Source organism: Ursus arctos, unplaced genomic scaffold, assembly GCF_023065955.2.
Source record: "Ursus arctos isolate Adak ecotype North America unplaced genomic scaffold, UrsArc2.0 scaffold_24, whole genome shotgun sequence".
Lineage (NCBI taxonomy): Eukaryota > Metazoa > Chordata > Mammalia > Carnivora > Ursidae > Ursus > Ursus arctos.
In genome coordinates this window covers 7,948,933-7,969,916 of record NW_026622919.1, presented here as the reverse complement: position 1 = coordinate 7,969,916, position 20,984 = coordinate 7,948,933, and the positions used below count along the sequence as shown (strand labels likewise).

At 48.0% G+C, this 20,984-nt stretch overlaps 1 protein-coding gene across 18 annotated transcripts in view; it reads right to left on the bottom strand.

The window, feature by feature from the left end:
• Window positions 1-20,984, bottom strand: part of SLC39A11 (solute carrier family 39 member 11) — a 565,309-nt gene that overhangs the window by 287,494 nt on the left and 256,831 nt on the right. For all 18 annotated transcript variants that reach the window (XM_057318037.1, XM_057318040.1, XM_057318035.1 and 15 more), the window contains one exon: window positions 10,113-10,283. In XM_057318037.1, the coding sequence (XP_057174020.1) occupies window positions 10,113-10,283 (171 nt within the window). The remainder of the gene's footprint in view (window positions 1-10,112; window positions 10,284-20,984) is intronic.

Here is a 20,984-nt window from a genome sequence, read left to right as displayed (position 1 = left end):
TGAGGGGGGAAAAAAAAGAATGTACATTGTCTCAATTTTTTATAGTGATTCTATGTCGAAATAACTATTTGGACTATTTTTGGTTTAAAGAAGGTACATTTTAAAAATTAGTTTCATTTGCTTTTTACTTTTTTTTTTTAAACCTGGCTACGGGAAAGCTGACAATAGGTCCGGGGTTTGCGCTGTATTTCTACTGGACGCGGGGGATCTAGCGGCTTCCCACATGGAGCATATCGGTCGATCGTTTGGTTGAACATTATAGACAGATGACTCCATCACCCTCGCCTGGTCCCCAGTCTCCGTTATAACCAGAGGAAAGCATTTTTCAGGCCAGGTATCAGGATTAGAAATCAAATCTGTGCTCAGGACACAAAGAAAAATGGGGACAAAGGAATAAAATCGTGTGTGCCAATTAATGAATCACGTCCCCTCTTTTGAAATGGATTAAAGTGCAGTACAATAGGTTGTGAAAGGAGAGAAGGGCTCCAAGGGTGAGACCATGAAAATGCACTTCATCTCATCACAGCAGCTTCTTAGCAGCCAAGGGAGAAAAGAAATGTTATACACAATAAATTATGAATACTGTGTCCACGAGGGAGGCAAAGCTTTCTCAGGGAGTGCATTCTACAATAAATATCTTACTTGAGAGCATTGCGGGATGAACTGGGCATTGTCCCCAGCAAAAAAAAGAAAAGAAAAGAAAAAAAAGAAAAGAAAAGAAAAGAAAAGAAAAGAAAAGAAAAGAAAAAGAAAGAAAGAAAGAAAGAAAGAAAGAAAGAAAGAAAGAAAGAAAAGAAAAGAAAAAAGAAAAAAGAAAAAAGTAAAAAGTGACAATAAATGCTGGGGTGGTTTTCACATGACAGTTAATGTCCTTCCTTTGAAGCCCAACTGGAGGCAAGAGAAGGTGTTATGTGAGAAGGCTAAGCTGGCACGAACCACTATGCTGCCTTGCTCAGGGGACGGGTGTGTGTCACCCAGAGGAGAGGATGACAAGCTCATCGTTGGAGCAGCTCTTTCCATTCCCGACACGAGATGCGGTGACGAGCCCGCTGTGATTTCCCCGCACGAGCCGCCCCCTTCCACCCCGTGCTGTCCCCCATTTGGAACAAGAAGCCAGGTCAGAACCGATGGGAACAAGACGACGGTACCACAGAGGCGACTGTACTACTCTTAATTTTGAAATTTAAGGCATTTTATTTGCAATCAATGTTTGACACACCCCATGGCTAAGACCAGCTGTCTCAGGAAACAGAATGCCTCTCCTAAATAGAACTCAGCCCAAGGCAAGCTTGGGTAGGCGCTAAATATTTTGTGGAGTTGCTTTTTTTTTTTTTTTTTTTTGCCAAGGGTCTAGAGCAGTGCCGTCCAATCGAACTTTTCTGCGGTGACGGAATTGTTCCGTATCTGTGCTATCCAGCATGGTGGCCACTAGCTGCACATGGCTAGCTACTCAGCGCTTGACATGTGGCTGGGTATGACTGAGGATCTAAATTTTGCATTTTGTTCAAATCTGGTCAATAAAAGAGTAGAGCATTTGGTGGCTCTGGGATCTAAGCCTTTCTGACTCCAGAGCCTCTGCTCATCTGTCCCGCTGGCTACCTAGCTGCTGTATCAGACAGTGCGGGTCCAAAAGGACTTAGCAACACCACATTCGAGCTGATACCTGCCTGGCCAGAGTAGAAAGACAACTGGAATTTACTGGAAGAGTCTTAATACAAAAATATGTTCAAATTCTCTTGCCTTAATTTTTTCCTTTAATTTACATAATAGGTAGGAGGATGACATAACCTAATAGATGTGGAAAGGAGTCTTAATTTTAACCCTAGGCCTCACGCAGCTTGAGAGCACAGCTCACGTGGTCCGAAGGCCAGTCAGTAGGGCACAGGCATGAGTCTGTAGCTGGTGGCAGGAGTTGGCAGCCAATCTGAAAGTTGCCCTGTTGCTTTATGGAGATGGGGGTGGGGTGCGGTGGATTCTGCAGGAATCCCAGAGTTACAGCTTCACCCTCGGGGCATTTACGCCAGTTTTCGTGCTCAAACCCAACAGCGTAATTGGGGAGCGTGCTACCAGCTTCTGCTACAGCGCACACCCAGGAACACAATATGCTGAGCAAAATGTCATCCCAGACAGGAGTCTGAGCTAATTATAATGTCAGGCTTCCCACTGAGACGCAGATAATTAGAGGAGAATATTACAGTGTTTCCCAACTCCTGGGGTAAATGAGAAGCCTCTTCAAATGTAACCTGCTGGAGATAGAAATTAAAGTGGCTGGAGACATTCCCTTGGGAGACCACCAAGGCCAGCACCAAACCATCTTTCAGGATCTGAGCAAAGTGAAGGCGAAGTAGGAGGGAGAAGGGGCAGGGGGAGAGGACCAGGTGTGAGGGAGCTGACATCTTTCAGGCCCCACCGTGTTCTAGTCCCCGTGAATCACACGTCATAGCAGGTGACACGGTGAGTGGCCCCGCTGGTGGCTGGCACTTGAACCGCAAGATGGATATTATCTCCAGCTTACAGCCAGCAACACTGAAACTCCCGGAGTCCTACCTAAGGTCACCCAGCTCAGAAAGCATTTGGTGGCTCCAAGATCCACGCCCTTGGCCTTTCTGATTCTAAACCCTGGGCTTGTCCCCTCTCCCTCCATCACCCTCCTTGACATGTGAAAGGGCTGACGACCTGCCCGGGTCCTGGACGGTTCTCACTGTGTGGAGGCCGCGGTGGTGACAGCGGGAGCGTGAGGGCCGCGTGGGGGCTTGGCGCACCTGTCCGCAGGGTGCCCACAGAGGCGGTTCACGTTGCCCCCGCCGAAACCTCTTTGCTGAACTGAGCTGTGGCATCTGGAGTGATAATCGCACCAACGTGCTGCAGACGTTAACATTTAATGTGGCAAGCTTCAAAAAAAAGGGGAAGCATTTCCTGAATGTCTCTGTAAGTGGCTCTGGAAAATGCTGTGGTCCGGAAGGAAGGAAGCAGAGCTCACCATAGCGGGAGGTGGGCTGGCAGCAACGGAGGGACGGAGCATGAGTCAAGCTCTGTCCGTGCCTGCTCACGCAACCTCCAGCCTCCTCTTCAGCCTCCCTGGGTCTCGATTTCTAAAGTGTAAAGCAGGGGTATAAGTAGCTAGCTCATATGCGCAGGGCACTTAAGAAGGCCCGGGAGCGACTGCCTCCAGCATTAGCAGTGGCTTTTGTTACTGCCAATGCATCGTGGCCTTGAGGGGTGCTCTGAGCACTCCTTACCCAAGCCTGGGTCTCTGGCTGCGCGAAATACTCCTCCAGGTTCTGGAAGCAGAACAATGTGAAGAAGGGCCTGTTGCTTCAGTGATTTCACTGGACAAGTCCCTGTTTAATGACAGAATTTTCTATCCAGTCTTGGTCCCAGGAAAATGAAGAGTCAGAAAGCTGTCCTTTCTAAGCTTCTGGCCTCTCCCTGCCAGATCCAAGCTGCCCTTGCAGCACGTGGACACCACACGAGGGTAAAGTGGATGTCCAGGCTTGTGGCGCCAACAAGCCCTGGGACTTGTGAATGCCACCTTTCGTGACACAGGAGACTTTGTGACAAAGGAGACTTTGCTGACAGGACTGTCCTGGGGAGCCTGCTTCTCTCTTTCTCCCTCTCCCTCTGTCCCCCTCCCATCCCTGCTCATGCACTCACTCTCTCCCTCTCTCTCAAATAAATTAGTAAATAAATCTTAAAAAAAAAAAAAAAGCAGCAAAAGAGATTAGACACAAAAGAGAAAGCAATGTGACCACGGAGGCAAAGACTGGAGTTAGGTGTGGCCGCAAGGCCAGGTGGGCCAGCAGCCTCTAGAAGCTGGAAGAGGCAAGAGCAGACTCTCCCCACGAGGGATCATGGCCCTGCCAGCTCCGTGACTTTACCCCAGTAAAACTGATGTTGGACTTCTGGTGCCCAGATCAGTAAAAGAACGGGTTTGGGTCATTTTAAGCCACTATGTTTGTGGTCGTTTGTTCTGGCAGCCACGGGAAGCTAATACGATCCTTCGTTGTGTTCCCAACCTGTCATGAAAACAACGCCTATAAGATGATCTCTGGCATGAAGGGATAACTGTTCCTTTTTTGGTAACACCCTCTTTTGGGTGTGTTTTGGGGGCTGGGGATGTTGAGGTGGTTAGGGGATGGAGGGTCTCGTTCCCAAAACCATTTTTATCCTACGAGTCGTTCATTATAGATTAAGTTGATAAATCTCACAAGAACATAAAGAAGATAAAAATCAGCCACAGTCTCAGGAATAACCAGCCACTGTTAATATTTTAGTCTGTGAACTGGTGGGGTGTTTTTCCCTGGGGGGGAAGGAGCCCTTCTGATTAAAATGTCAAGCATTTCATGTAAAGCCACGAAATGTAGCCTAATAGGAACTGTCGAGGAAGACAAGCCGAGTAATTAAAATCAACTGTCGTGCTGTTCTGGGGACACAGGCAGTGACCCTAGCTCACTCTAGGTCACGGCAGCAACCAGCAAAGTAAACTTGACTCTTGATTCTAATGAGAGGAAAATAAAAAGCATGTGACTCAGCTTGCCTCTTCTATGGATTAATAAATAATTTCAAATGCAAAGGAAAGCCCACCGTGTCCCGGAGACCCAAAGGAGTTGCAGGCCGTCCCTTAGCCCGCCTGGTTGGCCAAGGGAGAAGGGGAACTGGGACCCCCCCCCCCCCACGCTCTCGAATGACACGCCCTCCTGGGATGAGGCTCGGTACCAAGTGCGCCGGTCGTTCCACATGCTCGAATAGATACTGAGCTCCAACAGGCAGCATGTGAGCTCCTAACAGGCAGACAGCATGGTGCTCCTTGCAAGAAACTCCACCAATCGGGGGAAGGGAGACACATTTAAATAATTGCCATTCAGAGTGATAAGATCACGACAGACGCAGACGCAGGATACAGCAGGGTGTCTCAAAGGAAGGGATGATTAACACTATAAAATACATGAAAAGAATATTGTACTATCTGTATTATTTTTCACAGACTCGTCCAGTGCCCGGGCTGAAAGGAATCACAGTGGTAATTTAACACATGTGCGTGCACACACACACACACACACACACACACGCCCTGAATCACCAAATGGAGTAGTGTTTGAAGGAGATAACCTCTGGAAGATCCCTTTAAGCTCTAAATTTAACTTTCTGGCATGCAAAGCAATGCTATAGTGCACTGGCGAGACCATAAGCCACTCATGAAAAGAGATTAGGAGGAACTCGATTGCTAGTTGATTTTTAATTCCACTCCGACGCAGAGAGGAAGCTTGTTTTCCAAAGGCCCGGGAACCTCTGGAGGCTCAGAGCCCTTGAGCCTGCATGATACTGCATGAAAATCACTTTAAGAGACAATGCTCCAAAGGCTACAGAGTTGTTTTTGCAGAAAACATGTCCTTTCCCCAGGACATTTTCCAAAGGACTCGAGCGCCCCAGCCCGCTGCCCATGCCCACGGGCCAAGCCAGAGGAGGGACGGGGAATGTGAGGGGCAGCATCTCCACGTGCGGAGAGTTTGTGTCCGCTACACGAGCCGGAGGGGCTCACGTCTGATGGTCCTCATCAGTCATGAGGGTTTCCTCCTAAAACATTTACACTGCTCGCATGACTGTGCCTTTGCTTCTCGAAAGTGGGGATTCTTCCCTGCTTCAGGGCCATGGACGGTCTTCAGGAGGCCCATGAAACACCCAGATCTGCCTGTGGGCTGCGTGTGAGGGGGACACCAGCTCTTCCCAGGTTCTTGAGGTTGACGATGAGCCACAGAAGTTTCAGAACGCATCCATCCCTGCACACGTGTATTAAATGTTAACCCATCGCCCCGGGTGTGTGTGTGTGTGTGTGTGTGTGTGTGTGTCTGTGTTTGTGTGTCTGTGTTTGTGTGTGCCTACGTGTGTGTCCTCGCACGCCAGGAACCTCAGGAAGACAGGACACTTGCAAACAAACTCTGCTGTTTACTTCCACATTAAAAAAAGAAAATTAAGAAAATGTCATCCCCAGGACACATGAACCTGAATCAGCAAAGACAAAAAAACTTCAAAAAAATCAATGATCCTTTTAGACATTGTGAAAAGTCTATCTTAAAACCCAGAGTCTCAGGGAACGTCAAAGCTCTAGTTAAATTTTTAATACACTATAAAGGATAATGTTTAAAAAGAGACCTTTTCAAAAGTAAGCTGGCGACAGACAAGCTCTCGATATGGTTCCCATCAAAGGGCAGGAAGCTGCTGCCTGTAACTGCGGGTGACTGAACTGCTCTGGACGGGAGTTAGTGGCCCGAGGCTCCGGGGATGGGCCCCAGGGGGACCTCGGAGACTCGTCTACTTGCAGTTAGACCCTGGTGATGTCATCGGCGCTAGGGCTTGCAACGACACCTATGTGCCAGTGATTTGCATCCGGTCTGGGCTTCTCTCTACAGCCCAGACTCTGCTCCTGTCTCCCAATCTGTCCATGCAACTACCTGATCCGCATCCCCCCTTGAATGTCTGCCAACAACCAAAACTCACCGTTCGAAGCCGAGTGCTTGATTTGCGCTTCTAAAACCTGCCCGACGGGGTCTTCCCCGTCCCAGTTGGTGGTGACTCCTTGCTCGCAGCCGGTCAGTCCTGGAACGTCGGGGTCCTTCCTGGCTCCCGTCTTTGTCCACACCCCCCGTCTACTACATCAGCAACCCCACGGCTCCACCCTTAGCAGACACCGGGATGGGGGCCTTGTCAGTGCCTCCAGCACAACTGCCCCAGTCTGAGACACCTGTTTGCCACTCACATTCCTACCGTGACCTCTGCCCAGTCTCCCCGAGGCCACTCTTGCCCCTCCTGGGTCCAGATTGAATTCAGTGCCTACAGAGAAGCTTTGAAAGCACAATTCAGGTCATATGCCTCTCTGTTCAAAACCCTGGGGTGGCCCATCTCCCACAGTAAAAAGGAAAATCCTAACAATGCCTGTGAGCTCCACCTGGGGCAGGGCTGACCTCTCTGTCCTCACTTTGTGCCTTTCCCTCCCACTCACCTTGCTCTGGCCATGCTGGACTCCTTGGAGGTCCAGACGTGCTTATGCCTCAGGGCCCTTGCACTGGCTGCTCTCTGCCTGGAACATTCACTCTGCCCCAGACAGCTGCATGTCTGACTCAGATGCAAGGTCTCAGTGAGACTGACCCTGACCACTCTATTTAAAATTGCAGCTCCTTTCTGTAACACCTTAGCATCTCATCAGCCCTGCTGGACTTGTCCATTCTTTAGAGCACCAACCACCTTCAAACATAACATATAATCCACTTATTACCCTATGTTCATTGTCTATTTCCTTGCTATAATGTTAGTTACAGGAGATTAGGGATCTTGGTCTGTTTTATGACTGATGTAACTCAAGTACCTAAAATTTATTACTCAAATGCAATTAATAAAAAGCAAGACTGGGGAAGAAATTCACCCTCAAACTTCTCAATCCGGGCAAGCCAGCTGCTCCCCAGGTCACGGACCATTTACACTGGGCTTCTGATGAAGCCAACTTAGTTGAGGTTCCTACGAGCCACTCAATTCTCATTTCAAAAACACACTTCTACATTCACCATAATAGGGACACAGGTTGAACACAAACTCGGGAATGCCAAGGATCCAGAAGAAGGTCTATTCTCAGGGAAGAAGTAACCTTTGAATCTGTGCTGACAGCGGATCATCAAACGCTGGTGTCATCCCATACACCTTCCTGCTAACACGCTTTTGTTTCTGGCCTTAATCAAAGCTCTTACTGAAGTCAATAAACATTAAAGATGCGAACTCTTCCTAACCTTCTGTCAACATGAACCAGGAAACAGTCCCAATTGAGCACATGGAAACCCAGAAGGGTCGTGGCAGGTGGGAAACAGGAAGGGTGCCATCAGAGGAAAGCTTTTTCCCGGCTTCTCAAAGCCCAGTGCTGTGAAATCTGGATTTTAGAACACTTTTGTATTCTTCAGGGAGACGAGAATCACCATGGAACACCTCAAGCCAGTATAGTTATCTTATGTGACTGTAAGCCCAATGGACAGATCTTTATTCATTTCCAAATGGTTAGAGGAGAAGCCTTGAATGGCAGAAAGACAGCTACTAACTATTATGACTGAAAAGACAAGATAAGTACCTTCTCTTGCCGACTGATTAGTATTTAACAGGTTGAAGCAACTGTGGAGGTTATAAGCCCTAGGTCTTCCAGTGAGCTTGCTGAGACTCTGGGGGTGAATGTGGCCAGACCCTTCCACCAGGACAAATCTGCTTTGGTCAGCTTTGTGTGTTGGGGTCCCCCCTAAGACTTTGTCTCAAGGAATACTGCATAGCAAACTCTAGAAAAACCAGAGAGTCTGCCCATGACCCAAAGGGAGAGAGCCAAGAGGGAAATGAGAGAAACATGCTAAAGATAAATTGGGGGGCAAACCAGCCTACACAATCACATGATAGAAATTCCTAAGACCAGGATACAGACAATAAGGACCGTGCTTCTCATCTAGGGGATGACCTGAGCTTTACTGGTTGGAAATGGAGGGCCTGGATGGCTCAGTTGGTTGGGTGGCTGGCTTAGGTCATGATCTTGGGGTCCTGGGATCAAGCCCCATATCAGGCTCTGCACTCAGTGCAGAGTCTGCTTGTCCCTCTCCCTCTGCCCCTCCTCCCTGCTTACACACTCTCTCTAAAATAACTAAATGGGCAAAATCTTTTTTAAAAAGTGATTGGAAGCATAGTGTTCTAGACAGGTTTAGTATATACTGGAATACGTAACATATCAAAATTTTCATTCTTTAAAAATGACCAAAAAAACCAACTAACCAGACAAACAAGTCCTCATTTGTAAGCAGAAGAATACAGAGTTACCCAAAGAAGAATAATTTCAGTTTGGCCGGTTTGTTCCCCCAGTATTGAAGCCAGAGGGTCATGGAGCAACACCTACAAGAGCCTCGAAGAGAAGAACGTGAGGGGAGGGGTGACAGGTTGGCATTATGAACTGTGCAAGGGCTCAGGTAATATATCACCCAGGGACACTCCCTCAGTGAGGTCATTCCTGTAATTTGAGTTCCGGCACAACCAATGATGGGTCAGAACGTTGAAGAACTCAAGCCTGAGGAAGTCACAGCTGGAAGGGAGGACAGGAGTATTATTAATGCTAATAACCGGTACCATTTTCCAAATGCTCGTGCGGCCCAAGTACCTCACTAGGATCTGTGAATGCGTGTGTGTGCACTACAGCATCTCATTTAAGTATCAAAATAAATGGGGCGCCTGGGTGGCTCAGTCGGTTAAGCGTCTGCCTTCGGCTCAGGTCATGAACCCAGCGTTCTGGGATCGAGTCCCACATCAGGCTCTCTGCTCAGCGGGGAGTCTGCTTCTCCCTCTACCCTTCCCCCCGGCCCCCACTTGTGATCTCTCTCTCATTCTGTCTCTCTCGAATACATAAATAAAATCTCTAAGAAAAATAAATATCAAAATAAATGTAATTCATTTTGCAAAAGATATCCCGGTTCTCTCAGTAGTAACCTTACGCCCATTTCACAGATGAGAAAACCAAGGCTCGGAAAGCTCGAGTAACTTCTCCAGATATACTAGTGAGTAAGTGGCAGAGCTGGAATTCCTAGATGTGACCCAAGGGGCTCCTCAGGTTCCCTCGATTTATTTTTTTAAGAACCTCTTTATTCTTTTTTATGCTTATCTGTGTTTTCTCGTTACTCTAAATGAGACATAATATTACTTTTAAAATAGAGCGTCAACACATTTTGTTCAATTAAAATAAACCCAGAGACGCAAAGCAAATTACTGCAGCATGCTAAAAAGGATAGGACCGGCAAGGGCATTCCAGACAGGTGTCCCCACGGGGAGAAGGCAGGTAAGGTAAGCGTTAGTGCTGAACTGTACGGAACTCAATACTTTGAAAGGGCATTAGCAGAACCAGAGACACCCCACGCTTATACAAGCTGCCCCTCACAGGGATAACGCAAGTTAAATACAAAGTCAAGGAAGATTTGCATTCTGTCCCTGCACCCCTCAAAAAAAGAATCCACATCACAGATTGTCTGCGCCCCTCTTCCTGCCAGGCAGTTGAGCTGACAGTGACTTTCCCTTCGAGCCAGTGGCTGGACCGCGCAGGGGCAGGACCTCACCTGGAATGTTGTGGATGGTGATGGCCAAGATGAGCAGTGCGATCCTCCTCCAGCTGCCGCTTCCGGTCTGTGCCGGGTTCCCTCGAGGAGGCACCGGAGCGACGGGGCCCTCGGGAAGGCCAGTGGCCACCGCCTTCTTCCTCTGATAGGCCTCGCCGTTCTCGCTCTTGTCTGAGCAAAGACAGAGGGACAGGGAGAGAGAGCACTTTGAAAATGTGCACACGGGTGCCTGGGCAAGCAGCAGCAGGAGGAAGCTTTCCACCCTGGGAAAGGGTCTGCTCCCTAACTTCCTAATGGACTGTGTGTCCTTCTGTTTCTTTTTCTCCCCTCTCCCTTCCTCTGCTTACTCACTCATTCATTCCGCAAACACTCATCGAATAGACATTCAGTGCCCAATGCACAGGGACCGGAAAGGATAAAAAAGATGAAACTGGGGGTGCCCTAGCAATGCTTATGAGGGAGAAACAACAGTGAGTGGTGATTAGGAGCTCAGATTCTGAAGTCAGGCTGCCGGGCTCACTGCTGACTCGTCCACTTATCAGCTGTGTGGCGCTAAACAAGCCGTTTACCCTCTCTGTGCCCTGGTTTCCTAAGTCACAAAATGGGATAATAATGGTACCTGTCCCACAGGAGTGTGCCAGGATTAAATGAGAGGCTCCAGGCAACTGCTTAGCTGCTACTAGGTGTGCAGGTGTGGACCGTGGTGGCTGTCACGTGGTCCCTCTCTCCCTACAGCATGACACCGTGGGTGACCCTGCTCTCCTGGTCTCGCCGCCTCATGGGAACCCATCCACATGCCAGGCCCAGCCAATCAGACTTCCTCCCCGGGGACGGGGGACTGGAGTGGGGACGGGGCCAGTGATTCAAGTGCGGATTCTCTATCCAAAAGGTCATGTACAGCCTGACATTCCACGCACGAAGGGAACAAGGAAGCAGCCTGAGAGATGACAGAAGGAAGCAGATACAGAGAGGCATGCAGAGATGGGAAGTCATGCAGCCGGCCGGCCAGCCAGACCGACACAAAGACAGACAGGCAGACAAATAGCAGCCTGAGTGTCACAGGACATTCTGACCCTCACGGGCTGACTATGGTACCCTGCCACCGGACTTCCAGCTAACCCTCCTTCCAAACCTTCTCCTTGGGGGGATATATCTGAAGGGTGTCGTTTCCTAGACCCAGGTGATGCCAACTACCCGTGGTCTCCTAGGTCTGAGGCGGAGCACCCAGTCTGCGGTGGTGCCTGGCATGGGATGCGTCTGTGCGAGCGGCATCCCGGAGCAGCAGAGCCTTGAGCAAATCACAGACACCTAGTGGCACGAATGGAAAGGAGAGTCTCTCTAGCATGAGTGAACACAAGAACCCGCAAGTCATAACTCAGAGGTCACGAGCAGGACCCTTGAACATGTTGTACGATCCCCATCAGGAGCCGGGCAACCATACCTCCCAGCTTGGGCTCACCATCCCGGGGGGATTAGGAGTGTCCCCTTTCATGGTCAAAGCGTCCTGGTTTGGACAACAAACAGTGTGGCTCCTTGGGCTGCAGGAAACAGCAAAAGGTTGAGGGATACGTGGCTGTGTCGGGGGCCATCGCTCGCTCGCAGAAGCCAATGGTCATCGACTTGAAGAGTAGGAGGGACTCTCGGCAGTGGTTCTACTTCCCTTCTCTATAAATTCTCCACAAGCAAAAGAATTCTCATCTCTAAGCTGAAAGTTGCAGAAAATGTTTCCCAAAGTCAAATTAAGAGACCACGGGCAACTGTAAGGACTCCTTTGGCCTTGACCCTGGGTTTCTGGCAGCACCTCTCCTTACTTCTTTCGTGTAAAGCAAGGTAGGGGTGTTTATCTTACCCTCTCAGGAGCTTCACTTACAGGCCAGAGAATCTCGCTACATAATCTTGATCAGGTCTTTGATGCCCTTTTCGGGAGAACCCGCCTAAGTGAACACTGCTTTCTATTTCCAAAACAGGAAAAAAAACCAAAAGTAAAAATAAAACCAAAACACTTCTTTTGACAATCACTGTGTGTTTGTTCACTCAAATCCAGCAGGTCAGCTTGAGGAGGAAGCAAGTGCCCCAGGCAGGCAGACTCAGGCTTCCCCAGGTCCCGGCCTGTTCTCTCTCCCAACAGCTGAATCCAGTCCCCAGAGGGAGAAGCGGCCTTCAATGGATCCTCCAAAATGCAGCAATACCAGCCCCCCAAGCGTCGGCGGCCACAGCTCACATAACTGGTCTCTAGGGCCGCTGCTGTCTCTGAGGGAAAGCAACGCCTCCTCCCAGACGCTTTTGCACGGGGCGAAGCTAAACACTCACCACACGGTCTGCACACCGTGCATGTGTTCATGTGTGTGCGTGTGCGTGTCTGTACACATACACACAGGCATAGGAGTGTCATTAGGTACCTCACATATCACACAGCCTTCGTGAGCGTACGCACAGGTGTTCCCGACACCCGGAGGGGGAAGGTCTTTGTACATGCTGAGTTGACAACACTTGACGTCTCAGGCACTGCAGAGGCTGGGTGGAAAACCGAGCGCACATTTGGGACCTCAAGTCCATGAACGCTGAAGATGCAAGCAAAGCCCGGCCGAGCGCTGTCCAGCAACTAAGCCATGTGGTGGCGGACGGCACTCGCCTTCCTCCCGGACCAGTCCAAAACACCACCAGTTCACTGGGCTTCCTTTGAGTCCACGCCCCTGACCTAGCCCTCCAATGGGAGGTGATGGAGGGTGGGGTGGGGGTGAGGCAACTCTTCCTTTGGGGTTTTACAATTTGAGAACAGACGGGGAGGACATGAATAACTCCTTTAAATCCACGGGCGGAAATGTATACTCTCTGGCAGTCTCTGAAGCCAGCACTTAGTTTTGTCAGGGCCACAACACGATCGGACTCAGACTCTCCCGCAAAATATGCACAGAGAGCAACAGGGATGGGGGCACCGTTAGGGAATTCCAGTGGCGTACTAGCATGTAGTAGGAACGATCGAGAAGCAGAAAGAGTTGTTAATAGAGGTAAAGCTGCATGCTCCGCCTTGGGGTCCCAGCGTGTGAGAGCTGCTGTCGGCGCCTTCCCTAGTGGGACGTGGGGGGGGGGGGGGGTATGAACACCTGACATGCTTCTCCAAGGTAAATAAGCACCATTTGGTAACAGCCTCTAATGAGTCTGCAACAAGGAAAATTAGTCCAAATAAATCACTACAGAGAGTATGGCTGCCTCCTGAGCAATGAATCTTCTTGCCTCTCCCGGCAAAACGAGTTCAACCACTGCATGCCGAGAAGCAGAATACCGGCGCCGTGGGCAAAGGCTGACCACCTCACGGAGGCAACTGCCAAGCCCCGGGGTGGGGTGACGGGGTGGCCATAGTGACAAGACCCTGGGAGATTGTCTGAGAGAGAAAAGGTCCGGGCACTTTTGAAGTAGGAGCTGGCAAAGAGGAAGGACATTTAGAGATGGAACAGCCGATGTCAGTTCAGAAATGCAAAATGGCATCAGTGACATCAACTAATTGGTGCTTCTAAGAACTTTTCCTTGATCCTTCCAAAGGCCCCACGAAGCAGAGATCATTCCCTCTAACAAATAAAGAACCTGAAGAGCCGAGAGGTGGAGTTAACTGGTCCCAGGTCACACAACCAGTCCCAGACGGGTTCAGGAGTCAAGCCAGGTCTTTGCCTCCGGAGGGCGACCTCTTACCCAGGGTCCTGTTGTTGACTTGGGGTGGGGATAGAGTGTTGATCTGCTCCTTTGCTCCCCAAGAAGGGCAGTGAGAGCAGTCACTGCCACGACATTTAGGGGCTTGAAGTCCCAGATGTTTAGCTTGGAAATGTCCAGGGTACAGACAGGGTCCCGTGACCCCCAAGGTGGGAAAGGCTCCGTGGAAATCTGTCTATAGTATTCCCACTCAGAGACAAACCCGAAAAGGATCCACAGAAACACTGCTTCTTAACCCCTTAGCTCTACAATTTCCAGGTGTAAAGCAGCTATAAGTTGAAAATAGTTAATAACACAAAGCACAGAACACAGGGTTACAATTCTTTCAGGAAGGTAGAAGGAAAGACTTCAAAGCTGCCCATTATCAAAAGAGCTTTTTTTTTTTTTTTTTTAAATTTAGGCTCCAGCATCTAAGAATCCACATAAAGCAGGGACCCACTGCTAGGGCTTGGCCTGTTGTCCCCCAGTTTCATCTTTCTGGGGAGGCACGATGTGGCTCTTTGAGGACCGCAAAGGAACAGACAGACCTGTCCAAGGCTCATTCTTCCCGCTGAATCACAGGGCGAACTTACGTGACACATTCACACAATCACGCAGGTGATTTTCATCCCAGCACATTGTATCATAGAGCAAAGCCGTCCCGGGTCCGGTGGGCACAAGCTGGAGGGCCATCACGAACCCAGCTGCCTGGGGAAGCCCCATCCCTCGCCCCTCAGGGTTTGACTGCCTCCCCAGTGAAGCGAAAGGTGCTGAAGTCTCCAGATCAGTGACTCTAAACCATTGTGCATCAGCACTGCTTTTGAAAGTACTGTGGAAGCTATGATGATCTCTCCAGCAAAAAAAAAAAAAAAAATACAATTTTGAAAAAAATGTTTGAATCCTTATGGACTCAAGGACCTCAGACTGAGAACATCATGCAAGACGAATGCTATGTTAACCATTGTTTTCATAACCCACGGGCCCAGGCCCCCAGGGACACAGGATGTTGTCCCTCCGTCTCTCTGATGATGTAACTGGCCAAATCTACCAGGGCCCCATGATGGAACCTCAGTCCCCAGTGAATGCGGCAACACTAATTAACAGATCACCAGCCATGAGAGCTTTAAAAAATATCCCCAAGACATCAATGGAAATGATCTGGTTGAATTAGCACAAATAGGCAAATCCTCGTCCGCTAAGCACAGAAAACTTCAAACCTCTGGAGAAATACCTTCTTTCTAAACCCCGTTTACCAAACATACAATGAAGAGCAGTCGGTGACACCTGTCCACTGTGTACTACACATGCACAAGCAAGATCAAGAGACCGATCCAAAGCGGGGAGAGAGGAGGATCTGTTTACTTCTATTTTGCCTTCCTTCTTGTTTCCCAGAGAATCAGAATGGTTGGGGAAAGAAATTCAATTATCATCGTGAGTGTGACAAAGCTTGCTAAGAATTCGGTTCTGTTTCTTTACGCGTTTATGCGACTAGCATGACTTCCTTTATATGATTAATGCCGAATTTGAACACGAAGTAATGACTCGACATGGGGTAGCATCAGCCTTGGCATGCAGAGCAATCAAGGCCCATGGCAGCCCTTCTTGACAGCCCCACGAAATTTAAGAAAGAGCCAGGTGGTTCTCCCAGTCTTGGCAGATGCCCCTTCTGCTCAAAGACATCCAAAACTAAAGGCTATGACTGTCTCTAAACCTATCCACACTCATCCTGCTTCCCTTTTATAAAGCTGCAAACGTAACTCCATTAAAGAAAAAGCCCCTAATATCCCTACCATAGTGACTGACATTTGTTCCTACCCCTCGTCCAGTCCATGCATATTCATGTGTTGCATATTTGCAGTCAGTGCAAATGGTGAGGAGAACAGATGCAGCATCACACTGCCTGCCACCGGATGTAACTCTGTCATCCACAAGATGCGGCTCTGTCAACCACAGGATGTGTTTCTGCCAACCATGAGATGTGGCTCTGTCAACCATGGGATGTGGCTCTGCCAACCATGAGGTGTGGCTCTGTCAACCACAGGATTGTGGCTCTGTCAACCACAGGATGTGGTTCTCCCAACCATGAGATCGTGGCTCTGCCAACCATGGGATCGTGGCTCTGCCAACCATGGGATCATGGCTCTGTCAATCATTAGCCATAAGGCTTCAGGGAAATGCTGTGTCTGTGCCTCAGTGCCTTTGTACTAAAATGGGTTTAATAGTTACATCTTCTTGGGGCACCTGGGTGGCTCAGTCGTTAAGCATCTGCCTTTGACTCAGGGTGTGATCCTGGGGTCCTGGGATCGAGCCCCGCATCAGGCTCTTCTGCTGGGAGCCTGCTTCTTCCTCTCCCACTCCCCCAGCTTGTGTTCCCTCTCTTGCTGGCTGTCTCTCTCTCTGTCAAGTAAATAAATAAAGTCTTTAAAAAAATAAATTAAAAAAATAATCACATCTTCTTAGTAAGGTTATTATGAGAACTAAAATATAGGTAAAGTGCTTGGCACAGTGCCTAGCACACGAAAAGCACAATGAATATTAGCAATCCCTATTGATTATACATCTTTTTTTTTCAAAGATTTTATTTATTTATTTGACAGAGAGACAGCCAGCGAGAGAGGGAACACAAGCAGGGGGAGTGGGAGAGGAAGAAGCAGGCTCCTAGTGGAGGAGCCTGATGTGGGGCTCGATCCCAGAACGCTGGGATCACGCCCTGAGCCAAAGGCAGACGCTTAATGACTGTGCCATCCAGGAGCCCCTGATTATACATCTTAACATACAGTTTCATATTCCACTTGTTTCACGTAAAACTACAGAAATATTTCCTACATTTCTCAGCCTCTGTGACTCTAGTTTTTAAAGCCTTGAGGGAATTTTGCTTGGTTCTGAGCCCATCATTTACAAAACCATTTCTCTCTATTCAAGTTTGAATGGTCGCTCTTTCCCAGATATGAAAAGATGCAGTGCCCCGTCTTGCCACATGGGGGCATACTCTTTCTGCTCCCTCCTGCCCAGAATGGGCACCCACTCAGGGGAAGTACCTTCTTCACCTCAGGTACTAATTGTTTTATGGCTTCATGATTCATATAGACCATGGGAGCACAGGACTGACCTATCTTAGGAAACGCATCCCAGCATGTGAGGAAGTTTCTGTTGCAGACAGGGAATCTTTGTGCAACGATCCTTGAATCTTCCATGTGCTTGCTTATAACTCATCGTTGGCCAACAACTGGTTTTGCTAAAATTGAACGAGAGTGGAGCTGTATCATGGGTGCATTTTACAAATGTAAATGTAGTACATGCCTTTGAAGATAAAACATGAAAATTCCCTTCATGTATCTATCACTCCCTTTCTCCCTTCCACTATCTTTTCAAAGTGATTTAGGCTTCGAGCTCCCAGAAAAAGAGAGGTGTTTGTTGAAAATGGTAAGAAAATTTAATTCTTGGCTTTTGAAGTTCTGGGGGAGGGGCAAATCTTGGTGGTTTAAGGGAGAAAAAGGATGTTCAAGGGGGTCATTTTGACTCTGCGACATTTTTGCCTCAAATGCTGTCTTTAGAATCCACTGGGCGCTTGAGACGTGACTCAGCCGTCAGGAAGTGGGAAGGTTTGAGTGCTGAAGGGTGGCGATGGAGCGGTCTCTCTCTCCACACAAACAGTGCAGCCAAGATGACGCTCACGGTGCCTTCCCCCGGGGAGAAGTTCCTTAGCTTCCCAGAACCCTACGAGGCTACTCACCCATGAGTGTCCTTCGATCCCCCCAGAAGCCCTTGGAAATGTGCTGCAAACGTGAAGTCCTGGCATAAAGCCAACAGCACGCCATTCATTTAAATGTTGCCCATTTAATACATTTGATGGGCTTCAGTAGTCAAGGCAGGGCTGGCCAGCCATTTGACCCACCTCACCATTGGGCAGGTGCCCGAAATACGATATTCCTGCCAGTAACCTCATTCTGACTATAAAGATACAAGTGCATATCAAAGCAACCCTGGAAACCCTATAAATATACAGAAGAAAACTTAAATTGCACATAACCATATCACCTAACTATATATATATATATATATATATATATATATAGTGTGTGTGTATATATATATATATATATAGTGTATATATATATATATATAGTGTGTATATATATATATATATATATATAGTGTATATATATACATACATACACACACACACACACACACACACAGACACACACACATATTTGGAGTTTGGTGTATTTCCTTCCATGCTTTTTTGTACGGTTTTTACATAACGGAGATATCATATTATACAACTGTAGACTGCTTTTTGGTCTTGCTAAACACAAGCATTTCCCCTCTATGACTGAAAACGCTTACAGGCATTTCAAGCAATACAAATTATTATTTACATTTTCATACTGTTGGGCATTTAGGCTATTTCTAATTTTATTTCTATAAATATCACTGCAAAACCTTTCACCTGTATAAACAATGAGAAATTTGAACAAAATTCCCAGAAGGGGAAGGGTTGATCAGAGGGCTGTGATACATTTGGCTAATTAATTTCCAAAAAGGTCATGCCATTCACACTCCTGTGAGGCGGTTTGCAAGTTCTCGTCCTGGCATTTCTTGGTCTGCATGGGTATTTCGCATTTAAAAATAAACGTACTCCTTTATGAAGGAAATGACATTTCCCTTAGTTTGTATTTCTTTGGCTACAGGTGAGGTTGAACATTTTTCAGAGTTTCGGGCATTTTCTCTCCTCTTTTGTGCAAGGTCTTCTGTCCAAATGAGCCCTCTTTAATGACACATGATTAGCTAATTCCTGACAGCCACGGGTAATTTTCCAGTGATCTAGTTCTGCCTGTCAATGGCCAGTGAGAGCACCAGGCGTCCTCACAAGCCAGACAAATGTATCCACCTGGCCAACTTGGGGCTCTAGCCTCCATTTTATTTATTTTTTTAAAGATTTATTTATTTACTTAAGAGAAAGAATCCTCAAGCAGACTCCTCGCTGAGCACAGAGCCCGACACAGGGCTCGATCCCACGACCCTGAGATCATGATCTGAGCCAAAACCAAGGGCTGGCTGCCTAACTGACTGAGCCAGCCAGGCGCCCCTCTAGCCTCTGTTTTATTTTATTTTATTTTTTTTTTAAAGATTTTTATTTATTTATTTGACAGAGATAGAGACAGCCAGCGAGAGAGGGAACACAAGTAGGGGGAGTGGGAGAGGAAGAAGCAGGCTCATAGAGGAGGAGCCTGACGTGGGGCTCGATCCCGGAACGCCGGGATCACGCCCTGAGCCGAAGGCAGACGCTTTAACCGCTGTGCCACCCAGGCGCCCCTCTAGCCTCCGTTTTAAAAGCTCCTCTTTGACATTCCTCGAGACAGCCTTTAAAAAATGGGGGGGGGGGGCGCGCCTGGGTGGCACAGCGGTTAAGCGGCTGCCTTCGGCTCAGGGTGTGATCCCGGCGTTCCGGGATCGAGCCCCACGTCAGGCTCCTCTGCTATGAGCCTGCTTCTTCCTCTCCCACTCCCCCTGCTTGTGTTCCCTCTTTCGCTGGCTGTCTCTATCTCTGTCAAATAAATAAATAAAATCTTTAAAAAAAAGGGGGGGTCATCTGTTTTATTTATGCTGCTAGCTGATTTGGTCCAAAAGCTACTTTTCTCTCTCAATATTGAAACACGGCGTTTTTCAAAAGCAGGGTATATGAAAGCTTCTCTTGCTTCCCTTGTCTTCTTTCTACCCAACGACCCTGGGATTCTTGTGAGCAACACAGCAGTCCTGAAAACATTATATATATGGTGAGAGGAATCTCGTGTGGACAGGAGCCTTGCGAGGGCTTCCAGATTCAGCAAATAAAAACATGGCGGGCTCAGCTTTAGTAATGGAGTTTTGGATAAAACGAAGCTTTTATTTTAGTATAAGTATATCCCAAATGTTGCCTGGGATATACTTATGCTAAAAGGTATTCTTTATTTGGAATTAAAACTGAACTGGATACTTGTATTTTATCAGACAGTCCTATGTGTGGCCCATTCAGGGTCTGAATTCTAGGGTGGGGAGATGCTGCACAATCTGAAAGCAGCCACACACTCAGTATGAGACTCTCCAAGGAGGTACTGCACGGGCTGTCTGTAATCCAGGGCAGGAAAAGATGCCATTGGAGATGAAGGAAACTTCATGGGAAAACTCTCCAAGGAGGTACTGCATGGGCTGTCTGTAATCCAGGGCAGGAAAAGATGCCATTGGAGATGAAGGAAACTTCATGGGAAAACTCTCCAAGGAGGTACTGCATGGGCTGTCTGTAATCCAGGGCAGGAAAAGATGCCATTGGAGATGAAGGAAACTTCATGGGAAGATAACGGAAGCATTTATTAGGCTTAGTTACTAACCTTTGAGCAGAGAAGCATCTGGAGTTTCAGAAATAGTATGCAAAACCTATTTACAATATATGTCATTAGAATACATAGATGTCTCCATTTGTCATTCCAAAGATCACCAGCCACACAGTTGTCAGAGGGTCAAACGCTGCCTGAGTAAGGAGGCTATTTTGATTGCCTCGTCCTTTCAGTCCATAGTTGCCAGGCACTGAAAGTAATCCAAGCCTCACCTATGACGCTTACAATTAGGCAAGTAACTGCTTAGTGACAACGCAGACCCAAACAGATCTGCATAATTGGTAAAAATTAAATATACATCAGAAGAAGAGATGGCTTCACTCTTATGAAAGATTTCTCATCCACTAAGCAGACCACCCACTAAAACATGGCCTGTTCCAGATCTCTAACTGAGGTAATAATTCTTACTCTCAGTCAAGGGAGCCAAAATATCCAATAAGATTAAAACGTCCACCTACCAAGTCAGGGCTTCTGCTTTGAAGGCACAACCAACTGATTGATCAACATGAACTCATTCCTGATGAATTGACTGTGGTCTAAAAATAAATCCCAGGTGGGCCCCAGAGCCATCTCGCTAGCTCTCAGGACCCCCTGCACGTGTGTGCTCAGCACAGATGTGCCCGTGGGAAAGAGATCATCATAGCTTTGGGGGAGTCCACCAGCAAAAGACATTTGCTGCAAGAAAGTCCCAGCACACTCATCAGAGAGAGAAAGGGCATTCTGGAGAGCACCCATGCTTACAGGAGCTTTGCAAAGGACCCTCAGCCGACTCTAGAAAGATGGGAGCCAGCATGTAACTTAACATGGTTGT